Source organism: Oncorhynchus gorbuscha, linkage group LG25 (genome assembly GCF_021184085.1).
Source record: "Oncorhynchus gorbuscha isolate QuinsamMale2020 ecotype Even-year linkage group LG25, OgorEven_v1.0, whole genome shotgun sequence".
Lineage (NCBI taxonomy): Eukaryota > Metazoa > Chordata > Actinopteri > Salmoniformes > Salmonidae > Oncorhynchus > Oncorhynchus gorbuscha.
This window is the reverse complement of record NC_060197.1, coordinates 47,664,731-47,676,976: the sequence shown is the minus strand read 5'-3', so window position 1 is coordinate 47,676,976 and position 12,246 is coordinate 47,664,731. Positions and strand designations below refer to the sequence as shown.

Sequence of the window (12,246 nt, the reverse complement as noted above, 5' to 3'; positions counted from 1 at the left end):
CCATCCCAGGTAGGTCCATCCCAGGTAATCCATCCCAGGTAATCCCATCCCAGGTAGGTCCATCCCAGGTAATCCCATCCCAGGTAGGTCCATCCCAGATCAGTTTATCCAGGTAGGTCCATCCCAGATCAGTTTATCCAGGTAGGTCCAACCCAGGTAGGTCCATCCCGGGTAGCCATAGACAGGTATGTCCATCTCGGGTAGCCATAGACAGGTATGTCCACCCCGGGTATGTCCATCTCGGGTAGCCATAGACAGGTAGGTCCATCCCAGGTAGCCATAGACAGGTATGTCCATCTCGGGTAGCCATAGACAGGTATGTCCATCTCGGGTAGCCATAGACAGGTATGTCCATCTCGGGTAGCCATAGACAGGTATGTCCATCTCGGGTAGCCATAGACAGGTATGTCCATCTCGGGTAGCCATAGACAGGTATGTCCATCTCGGGTAGCCATAGACAGGTATGTCCATCCCAGGTAGCCATAGACAGGTAGGTCCATCCCAGGTAGCCATAGACAGGTATGTCCATACATGCAGCCATAGTCCAAGTAAATCTTAGCCTGCAGGTATGTTTCCGTCCTCTGTCCCAGGTTAGATTTGTCCCAGGGCCAGCCTAAACCAGACTTAACCCCGGTACAGTCATGGTTCTGGCACCAGTGTGGCCCCAGTTAGGCCCTGTGGTCTCAGGACTGGTTGTCCCCAGTAGGGGTTGGTGGTTCTAGTGACAGTTCTTCGTCAGACAGCCCCGTTTCCACGGCGATCACCAGGGATGCCACAGACGCACTGCTGGTCATGGGCTGGAACTCACCTAGAGAGAGAGAGACAGGGGGAGGAGGAGACAAAAGAACAATGAGAGAGACAGAGAGGGAGAGGGATGAGAGAGAAAGAGGGAGAGGTGAGGATACAATTAATTAAAGCTGCCACCAGGTGGCACTATGAGTGCTGTGCGTGCGTGCCGCTAGTCTCGCCCGCCTGTCGCGTGTCGGTAGCTGCGTGTCGGTAGCTGCGTGTCGGTAGCTGCGTGTCGGTAGTCTCGCCTGCGTGTCACTAGTTGCGTGTCGGTAGCTGCGTGTCAGAAGTCTCGCCTGAGTGTCGGCAGTCTCGGTAGTTGCGTGTCACTAGCTGCGTGTCGGTAGTCTCGCCTGCGTGTCACTAGTTGCGTGTCGGAAGTCTCGCCTGAGTGTCGGCAGTCTCGGGAGTTGCGTGTCACTAGCTGCGTGTCGGTAGTTGCGTGTCACTAGCTGCGTGTCACTAGTTGCGTGTCAGAAGTCTCGCCTGCGTGTCACTAGCTGCGTGTCAGAAGTCTCGCCTGCGTGTCACTAGCTGCGTGTCACTAGCTGCGTGTCAGAAGTCTCGCCTGCATGTCACTAGTTGCGTGTCAGAAGTCTCGCCTGCGTGTCACTAGCTGTGTGTCAGAAGTCTCGCCTGCGTGTCACTAGCTGCGTGTCACTAGCTGCGTGTCACTAGCTGCATGTCAGAAGTCTCGCCTGCGTGTCACTAGTTGCGTGTCAGAAGACTCGCCTGCGTGTCACTAGCTGTGTGTCAGAAGTCTCGCCTGCGTGTCACTAGTTGCGTGTCAGAAGTCTCGCCTGCGTGTCACTAGCTGCGTGTCACTAGCTGCATGTCAGAAGTCTCGCCTGCGTGTTACTAGTTGCGTGTCAGAAGTCTCGCCTGCGTGTCACTAGCTGCGTGTCAGAAGTTTCGCCTGCGTGTCACTAGCTGTGTGTCAGAAGTCTCGCCTGCGTGTCACTAGTTGCGTGTCAGAAGTCTCGCCTGCGTGTCACTAGCTGCGTGTCACTAGCTGCGTGTCAGAAGTCTCGTCTGTGTGTCGCTAGTTGCGTGTCGGTAGCTGCGTGTTACTAGCTGCGTGTCAGAAGTCTCGCCTGCGTGTCACTAGTTGCGTGTCAGAAGTCTCGCCTGCGTGTCACTAGCTGCGTGTCAGAAGTTTCGCCTGCGTGTCACTAGCTGCGTGTCACTAGCTGCGTGTCAGAAGTCTCGTCTGTGTGTCGCTAGTTGCGTGTCGGTAGCTGCGTGTTACTAGCTGCGTGTCAGAAGTCTCGCCTGCGTGTCACTAGCTGCGTGTCAGAAGTTTCGCCTGCGTGTCACTAGCTGTGTGTCAGAAGTCTCGCATGCGTGTCACTAGTTGCGTGTCAGAAGTCTCGCCTGCGTGTCACTAGCTGCGTGTCACTAGCTGCGTGTCAGAAGTCTCGTCTGTGTGTCGCTAGTTGCGTGTCGGTAGCTGCGTGTTACTAGCTGCGTGTCAGAAGTCTCGCCTGCGTGTCACTAGTTGCGTGTCAGAAGTCTCGCCTGCGTGTCACTAGCTGCGTGTCACTAGCTGCGTGTCAGAAGTCTCGTCTGTGTGTCACTAGTTGCGTGTCAGAAGTCTCGCCTGCGTGTCACTAGTTGCGTGCCAGAAGTCTCGCCTGCGTGTCACTAGTTGCGTGTCACTAGTTGCGTGTCAGAAGTCTCGCCTGCGTGTCACTAGTTGCGTGCCAGAAGTCTCGCCTGCGTGTCACTAGTTGCGTGTCAGAAGTCACGCCTGCGTGTCACTAGTTGCGTGTCACTAGGTGCGTGTCAGAAGTCTCGCCTGCGTGTCACTAGCTGCGTGTCAGAAGTCACGCCTGCGTGTCACTAGTTGCGTGTCAGAAGTCTCGCCTGCGTGTCACTAGTTGCGTGTCGGTAGCTGCGTGTCAGAAGTCTCGCCTGCGTGTCACTAGTTGGGTGTCAGAAGTCTCGCCTGCGTGTCACTAGTTGCGTGTAAGAAGTCTCGCCTGCGTGTCACTAGTTGCGTGTCGGTAGCTGCGTGTCACTAGCTGCGTGTCAGAAGTCTCGCCTGTGTGTCACTAGTTGCGTGTCAGAAGTCTCGCCTGCGTGTCACTAGCTGTGTGTCAGAAGTCTCGCCTGCGTGTCACTAGTTGCGTGTCAGAAGTCTCACCTGCGTGTCACTAGCTGCGTGTCACTAGCTGCATGTCAGAAGTCTCGCCTGCGTGTCACTAGTTGCGTGTCAGAAGTCTCGCCTGCGTGTCACTAGTTGCGTGTCAGAAGTCTCGCCTGCGTGTCACTAGTTGCGTGTCAGAAGTCTCGCCTGCGTGTCACTAGTTGCGTGTCAGAAGTCTCGCCTGCGTGTCACTAGTTGCGTGTCAGAAGTCTCGCCTGCGTGTCACTAGTTGCGTGTCAGAAGTCTCGCCTGCGTGTCACTAGTTGCTTGCCAGAAGTCTCGCCTGCGTGTCACTAGTTGTGTGTCAGAAGTCTCGCCTGCGTGTCACTAGTTGCGTGTCAGAAGTCTCGCCTGCGTGTCACTAGTTGCGTGTCGGTAGCTGCGTGTCACTAGTTGCGTGTCAGAAGTCTCGCCTGCGTGTCACTAGCTGCGTGTCGGTAGCTGCGTGTCGGTAGGCTCGCCTGCGTGTCGGTAGGCTCGCCTGCGTGTCGGTAGGCTCGTATGTGTGTCGGAAGGCTCGTCTGTGTGTCGGAAGGCTCGTCTGCGTGTCGGAAGGCTCGCCTGCGTGTCGGTAGTTACGTGTCGGTAGGCTCGCCTGCGTGTCGGTAGTCTCGCCTGCGTGTCGGTAGTCGCCTGCGGTAGGCCGGCCTGCGTCTCGGTAGCTGCGTGTCGGTAGGCTCGCCTGCGTGTCAGTAGGCTCGTCTGTGTGTCGGAAGGATCGTCTGCGTGTCTGTAGTCTCGCCTGCGTGTCGGTAGTTACGTGTCGGTAGGCTCGCCTGCGTCTCGGGAAGCTGCGTGTCGGTAGGCTCGCCTGCGTCTCGGTAGCTGCGTGTCGGTAGGCTCGCCTGCGTGTCGGTAGTCTCGCCTGCGTGTCGGTAGGCTCGCCTGCGTGTCGGTAGGCTCGCCTGCGTGTCGGTAGGCTCGCCTGCGTGTCGGTAGGCTCGCCTGCGTGTCGGTAGGCTCGCCTGCGTGTCGGTAGGCTCGCCTGCGTGTCGGTAGGCTCGTGTCGGTAGGCTCGCCTGCGTGTCGGTAGGCTCACCTGCGTGTCGGTAGGCTCGTGTCGGTAGGCTCGCCTGCGTGTCGGTAGTTGCATGTCGGTAGGCTCACCTGCGTGTCGGTAGTTGCATGTCGGTAGGCTCACCTGCGTGTCGGTAGTCTTACCTGTGTGGGTATCAGTAGTAGCAGTAATGGGACTATCCCTCAGAGGGTCTGGGTCGTGGTAGTCTTGGGGGAGCCCCACCCTCCGCACCCCCGGGTCTAGAACCACCGACCCACCCTCACTGAGGGTCCCGTCACTGGACCCTCCCGACACCACAGCCTCTAGGCCCAGAACCCCGACCCCCCCACCACCACCACCCACACTAATCATCTCATAGTCCAAGGGCACGTCATCCAGACAGTCTGCATTTAACTGGAGAGAGAGACAGAGACAGACAGACAGACAGACAGACAGACAGACAGACAGACAGACAGACAGACAGACAGAGAGAGACAGAGAGAGACAGAGAGAGAGAGAGAGAGAGAGAGAGAGAGAGAGAGAGAGAGAGAGAGAGAGAGAGAGAGAGACAGAGAGAGAGACACAGAGAGAGACAGAGAGAGAGACACAGAGAGAGACACAGAGAGAGACCCAGAGAGAGACACAGAGAGAGAGAGAGAGAGAGACACAGAGAGAGAGAGAGACACAGAGAGAGAGAGAGAGACACACAGAGAGAGAGAGAGAGAGAGAGACACAGAGAGAGAGAGAGAGAGAGAGAGACACAGAGAGAGAGAGAGAGAGAGAGAGAGAGAGACACAGAGAGAGAGAGAGACACAGAGAGAGAGAGAGACACAGAGAGAGAGAGAGACACAGAGAGAGAGAGAGACACAGAGAGAGAGAGAGAGAGAGAGAGAGAGACAGAGCAGAGAAAGATTAGAGAGAAACAGTTCAGTTTAAATATATTCAATTGTGTTGGTGTGATGGAATCAAGTTTGGATGGATTTGGATCAATTCAATTCTGATGGTGACCAACAGGAAAAAAAGACTAAGTGACTCATTGATAACTCTGTAAATGACTCCTGAACAACTCCTGAATGATTCTGAAATGACTCACAGCGATGCCCAGGGCTTTGAGGATGTTCATCTTGCACATGGGACAGGTCCTGTGGTCCAGCAGCCAGGGGTCCACGCAGTTCTTATGGAACAGGTGTCTGAGAGGAGACAGAGGTTATAACATGTTTATAAAAGGTCTATGACAGGTTATAACAGGTCAATAACATGGGACAGGTCCTGTGGTCCAGCAGTTCTTATGGGACAGGTATCTGACAGGAGATTAGTGCATGTGTGTTTCACGTTTATCATGGGTCTATAACGGGTGGCTTAGGGCAAGAGTGCCGAGGTTTAGCAGAAGAGTTATAACATGGGACAGGTCCTAAGTGGTCCAGCAGTTTGATGGAACAGGTATCAGACAGGTTGATAAGAGGGTTATAGACAGGTTGATAAAAGGTCTATGACAGGTTGATAACAGGTTCAGACAGGGATAAGTCCTGGGTTCAGACAGGATGATAAGGGACAGGTTCTGACAGGATGATAAGTGGGGTTCAGACAGGTCGATAAGTGGGGTTCAGACAGGATGATAAGTGGGGTTCAGACAGGTTGATAAGTGGGGTTCAGACAGGTTGATAAGTGGGGTTCAGACAGGTTGATAAGTGGGGTTCAGACAGGTTGATAAGTGGGGTTCAGACAGGATGATAAGTGGGGTTCAGACAGGATGATAAGTGGGGTTCAGACAGGTCGATAAGTGGGGTTCAGACAGGATGATAAGTGGGGTTCAGTTAACTGGCGTAGAGGGTAATAAGTGGGGCTAACATAGAGGGTAATAAGTGGGTCTAACATAGAGGGTAATAAGTGGGGTTAACGTAGAGGGTAATAAGTGGGGCTAACATAGAGGGTAATAAGTGGGTCTAACATAGAGGGTAATAAGTGGGTCTAACATAGAGGGTAATAAGTGGGGTTAACGTAGAGGGTAATAAGTGGGGTTAACGTAGAGGGTAATAAGTGGGGTTAACGTAGAGGGTAATAAGTGGGGTTCACGTAGAGGGTATTAAGTGGGGTTAACGTAGAGGGTAATAAGTGGGGTTCACGTAGAGGGTAATAAGTGGGGTTCACGTAGAGGGTAATAAGTGGGGTTCACGTAGAGGGTAATAAGTGGGGTTCACGTAGAGCACATATGTCAGAGTCAAGGCCCGCGGGCCACATCCGGCCCGCAAGAAGGTTTTTTACGGCCCCTGGGATGATCTTGATTTATTATTAGAACCGGCCCGCAGACCGCAGCAAGCCGGCAGCCCGCAGATCTTTTACACGCACCAATACTACATTTCCCACAATGCAACGGTGACGCACCGAGCAGTAGGCTGCTTCATTTCAATATTTATTGGCACAGCAGTTGTCAGCATCACAGTAAAATTAACTTTCAGATACCCATCAAAAATGGCAAAACGGAAGGTGGACACTGAGAACCGGGGGTTTCAAACAAGGTGGGAGTCGGAGTATTTGTTCATGGAGGTAGCTGGAAAACCTGTGTGTCTTCTGTGTGGAGAAAGTGTGGCGGTACTGAAAGAGTATAATCTGAGACGACATTATGAAACGAAACACGCGGACAAAAACAAGAATATGGACATGGAACAAAGGCTACAAAAGGCAGAGGAATTAAAACGAGGCCTCAAATCTCGACAGGCTCTGTTCAAAAAAGCCAAATCACAAGGCCAGGCTGCTGTCAAGGCCAGTTTTATTTTGGCAGAAGAGATCGCTAAATCAGCCCAGCCATTTACGGAGGGGGATTTCATCAAAAACTGCATGATTAAAGTTTGTGACGAAGTTTGCCCAGAAAAAAGGCAACTCTTTTTAAATGTGAGTCTGAGCAGAAACACCATTGCCGAGAGAGTAGACCAGTTGTCCATCAATCTAAAAGAGCAGCTTGTGAAAAAGGGAAAAGATTTCATTGCATATTCCTTGGCTGTGGATGAGAGCACCGACATTTCTGACATTGCCCAGTTGTCAATTTTCATCCGCGGAGTGGACTCCAGCCTAAGCGTGACAGAGGAGTTTTTGGCTTTACGTCCTATGCATGGCACAACTACGGGGCATGATTTGTATGAAGAGGTGTCAAGATGTGTAAATGAGATGGAGCTGCCTTGGGAAAAACTCGTGGGTTTGACAACCGACGGAGCACCTGCGATGTGTGGACACAGGAGCGGACTGGTGGTGAAGATACGGGAAAAGATGCAAGAGGAAAACGCGACAGGTGAGCTGACAGCTTATCATTGTATCATACACCAGGAAGCGTTGTGCGGTAAAGCCTTGAAAATGGAGCATGTAATGAGCATCATCACGCGCACAGTTAACTTTATCAGAGCCAAAGGTTTGAATCACCGCCAGTTCAAGGCATTTCTGACGGAGTTAGAAACGGAGCATGGTGATTTGCCTTATCACACAGAGGTGCGATGGCTAAGCCAGGGAAAGGTGCTTCAAAGATGTTTCGAGCTTCGTGAGGAGATTTGTCTGTTCTTGGACAGCAAAGGGAAAGACACAACACAACTCCGAGACGAAATGTTTCTGTGTGAAATGGCTTTTCTGTGTGACATTACGAGTCATCTGAATGCAATGAACTTGCAGCTGCAGGGTCGGGATCGTGTCATCTCTGATATGTACAGTACAGTGAAGGCATTTAAAACCAAACTGACTCTGTGGGAGACGCAGATGCGGAAAGAAAATTTGAGCCACTTTCCCAGCTGCCAGACCATGAAAGAGAAGCTCTCTACCAGTGCGTTCCCGAGCGCACAGTTGGCTGATAAAATAGGTATGCTTGCCGCTGACTTTCGACGCCGATTTGCTGACTTTGAAGCACAAAAAAGCAGGTTGGAACTGCTCGGTAACCCATTTGCTGTTGACGTGGAAAGCTCACCACCAAACCTCCAAATGGAGTTGATTGACCTCCAATGCAATGATGCACTGAGGGCAAAATATGCGGCAGTGGGTGCTGCGGAGTTCGCCCGTTTCCTCCCGACACAATGCCCCAGCTGCGCATCCAGGCTGCTCAAACGTTGTCTATGTTTGGCAGCACATACCTGTGTGAACAACTGTTTTCTTTGATGAACTTGAACAAAACATCACACAGAAGTCGACTTACTGCTGAACACCTCCACTCAATTCTGAGGATTTCCTCAGCTCAGAGCCTTACCCCGAACATTGATGAACTTGTGGAAAAGATGGGACACCACCAAGTATCACCCTCAACCTCAAACAAGTGAACATTACTGTGCAATCACATATTTAGAGTTTTTACTCAGTTCAAGTTTAAAAGTTAAAGTTTAATATTTGTTTTCACTGCATGTTACTTCTCCTTAAACAAAGTGTTGTTTTTGATTAATAGATTTTTGCACTTTATTTTATTGTATTTCAATCCAATTATATTTTAAAAATATTTCAGTTGAGTGGATGATAGAAAATTGCTATTATTGTTTTTTTCTTTGAAGTAAATTTAGCCCACTTTTGCTAAAATAGAAAATATAGGCTACTGATGGTGCCTTGAATACCGGTTTCTTTCATTTAATGTTCATGTTATGGGGATTTTTATATAAAGGAAATTTGTCTTTTGTGTCTGTTGAAAATTAAAGATTACTGACAGAGCCATAAGAAAATATTGCTTTATTTATCTGATCATATTGGAATATATTTGTTAGGTTTTCAGTAGGTTCAATTAGGTTCACTAGACTATATGCGTCATTTAAAAATTTTTCAATGAACATTCGAACAGTCCGGCCCTCGGCTTGTAGCTAAATTTTTTATTTGGCCCTCCGTCCATTTGACTTTGACACCCCTGACGTAGAGGGTAATAAGTGGGGTTCACGTAGAGGGTAATAAGTGGGGTTAACGTAGAGGGTAATAAGTGGGGTTCACGTAGAGGGTATTAAGTGGGGTTAACGTAGAGGGTAATAAGTGGGGTTCACGTAGAGGGTAATAAGTGGGGTTCACGTAGAGGGTAATAAGTGGGGTTCACGTAGAGGGTAATAAGGTTAACTTCTTTGGGGTAGGGGGCAGTATTGGGTAACTTGGCTGAAAAATGTGCCCAAATTAAGCTGCCTGCTATTCCGCCGTAAAAGCTAGAATATGCATATAATTAGTAGATTTGGATAGAAAACACTGAAGTTTCTAATACTGTTTGAATGATGTCTGTGAGTATAACATAACTCATATGGCAGGCAAAAACCAACAAGGAAGGGGGAAATCTGAGGATTGTACTTTTTCAACTCAGCCCCCTTTGAAGATACAGGGTGATATTAGTTCTGTTTCACTTCCTAAGGCTTCCACTAGATGTCAACAGTATTTACAAACTGTTTTGAGGATTCTACTCTAAAGGAGGGGCTCATAAGGGCTCTTTGAGTGAGTGGTCTGGCAGAGTGCCACAGCCTCGGTCTGGCAGTGGGGTTAACGTTTGGTTACCTGCAGGGTCGTATCCTGACAGAGGGTTAACGTTTGGTTACCTGCAGGGTCGTATCCTGACAGAGGGTTAACGTTTGGTTACCTGCAGGGTCGTATCCTGACAGAGGGTTAACGTTTGGTTACCTGCAGGGTGGTATCCTGACATAGAGGGTTATAAGTGGGGTTAACGTTTGGTTACCTGCAGGGTGGTATCCTGACATAGAGGGTTATAAGTGGGGTTAACGTTTGGTTACCTGCAGGGTAGTATCCTGACATAGAGGGTTAACGTTTGGTTACCTGCAGGATAGTATCCTGACATAGAGGGTTATAAGTGGGGTTAACGTTTGGTTACCTGCAGGGTAGTATCCTGACATAGAGGGTTAACGTTTGGTTACCTGCAGGGTAGTATCCTGACATAGAGGGTTATAAGTGGGGTTAACGTTTGGTTACCTGCAGGGTAGTATCCTGACATAGAGGGTTATAAGTGGGGTTAACGTTTGGTTACCTGCAGGGTAGTATCCTGACGTAGAGGGTTAACGTTTGGTTACCTGCAGGGTGGTATCCTGACATAGAGGGTTATAAGTGGGGTTAATGTTTGGTTACCTGCAGGGTAGTATCCTGACATAGAGGGTTAATGTTTGGTTACCTGCAGGGTAGTATCCTGACATAGAGGGTTATATATGGGGTTAACGTTTGGTTACCTGCAGGGTAGTATCCTGACATAGAGGGTTAACGTTTGGTTACCTGCAGGGTAGTATCCTGACGTAGAGGGTTAACGTTTGGTTACCTGCAGGGTAGTATCCTGACATAGAGGGTTAACGTTTGGTTACCTGCAGGGTAGTATCCTGACATAGAGGGTTATATATGGGGTTAACGTTTGGTTACCTGCAGGGTAGTATCCTGACATAGAGGGTTATAAGTGGGGTTAACGTTTGGTTACCTGCAGGGTAGTATCCTGACATAGAGGGTTAACGTTTGGTTACCTGCAGGGTAGTATCCTGACATAGAGGGTTATAAGTGGGGTTAATGTTTGGTTACCTGCAGGGTAGTATCCTGACGTAGAGGGTTAACGTTTGGTTACCTGCAGGGTAGTATCCTGACATAGAGGGTTAACGTTTGGTTATCTGCAGGGTAGTACCCTGACGTAGTGGGTTATAAGTGGGGTTAACGTTTGGTTACCTGCAGGGTGGTATCCTGACATAGAGGGTTATAAGTGGGGTTAATGTTTGGTTACCTGCAGGGTAGTATCCTGACATAGAGGGTTAACGTTTGGTTACCTGCAGGGTAGTATCCTGACGTAGAGGGTTAACGTTTGGTTACCTGCAGGGTAGTATCCTGACATAGAGGGTTAACGTTTGGTTACCTGCAGGGTAGTATCCTGACGTAGAGGGTTATAAGTGGGGTTAACGTTTGGTTACCTGCAGGGTAGTATCCTGACATAGAGGGTTAACGTTTGGTTACCTGCAGGGTAGTATCCTGACATAGAGGGTTAACGTTTGGTTACCTGCAGGGTAGTATCCTGACGTAGAGGGTTAATGTTTGGTTACCTGCAGGGTAGTATCCTGACATAGAGGGTTAACGTTTGGTTACCTGCAGGGTGGTATCCTGACGTAGAGGGTTATAAGTGGGGTTAACGTTTGGTTACCTGCAGGGTGGTATCCTGACGTAGAGGGTTATAAGTGGGGTTAACGTTTGGTTACCTGCAGGGTAGTATCCTGACGTAGAGGGTTATAAGTGGGGTTAACGTTTGGTTACCTGCAGGGTGGTATCCTGACATAGAGGGTTAACGTTTGGTATCCTGACATAGAGGGTTATAAGTGGGGTTAACGTTTGGTTACCTGCAGGGTAGTATCCTGACGTAGAGGGTTATAAGTGGGGTTAACGTTTGGTTACCTGCAGGGTAGTATCCTGACATAGAGGGTTATAAGTGGGGTTAACGTTTGGTTACCTGCAGGGTAGTATCCTGACATAGAGGGTTAACGTTTGGTATCCTGACATAGAGGGTTATAAGTGGGGTTAACGTTTGGTTACCTGCAGGGTAGAACCCTGACATAGAGGGTTAACGTTTGGTTATCTGCAGGGTAGTATCCTGACGTAGAGGGTTAACGTTTGGTTACCCTGACATAGAGGGTTATATATAAGTGGGGTTAATGTTTGGTTACCTGCAGGGTAGTATCCTGACATAGAGGGTTAACGTTTGGTTACCTGCAGGGTGGTATCCTGACGTAGAGGGTTATAAGTGGGGTTAACGTTTGGTTACCTGCAGGGTAGTATCCTGACGTAGAGGGTTAACGTTTGGTTACCTGCAGGGTAGTATCCTGACATAGAGGGTTATAAGTGGGGTTAACGTTTGGTTACCTGCAGGGTAGTATCCTGACGTAGAGGGTTAACGTTTGGTTACCTGCAGGGTGGTATCCTGACATAGAGGGTTATAAGTGGGGTTAATGTTTGGTTACCTGCAGGGTAGTATCCTGACATAGAGGGTTAATGTTTGGTTACCTGCAGGGTAGTATCCTGACATAGAGGGTTAATGTTTGGTTACCTGCAGGGTAGTATCCTGACATAGAGGGTTATATATGGGGTTAACGTTTGGTTACCTGCAGGGTAGTATCCTGACATAGAGGGTTAACGTTTGGTTACCTGCAGGGTAGTATCCTGACGTAGAGGGTTAACGTTTGGTTACCTGCAGGGTAGTATCCTGACATAGAGGGTTAACGTTTGGTTACCTGCAGGGTAGTATCCTGACATAGAGGGTTATATATGGGGTTAACGTTTGGTTACCTGCAGGGTAGTATCCTGACATAGAGGGTTATAAGTGGGGTTAACGTTTGGTTACCTGCAGGGTAGTATC

The 12,246-nt window shown here is 49.6% G+C and overlaps 1 protein-coding gene across 1 annotated transcript in view; it reads right to left on the bottom strand.

Moving 5' to 3' along the window:
* The window catches only part of LOC124013925 (RING finger protein 150-like), a 22,863-nt gene continuing 10,617 nt past the window's right edge, over positions 1-12,246 (bottom strand). Inside the window, exons 4-6 of the mRNA XM_046328495.1 lie at positions 5,029-5,125; positions 4,100-4,349; positions 1-808 (exon numbers count right to left, since the gene is read on the bottom strand). Of these exons, the coding sequence (XP_046184451.1) occupies positions 684-808; positions 4,100-4,349; positions 5,029-5,125 (472 nt within the window). The 3' untranslated portion in view covers positions 1-683. The remainder of the gene's footprint in view (positions 809-4,099; positions 4,350-5,028; positions 5,126-12,246) is intronic.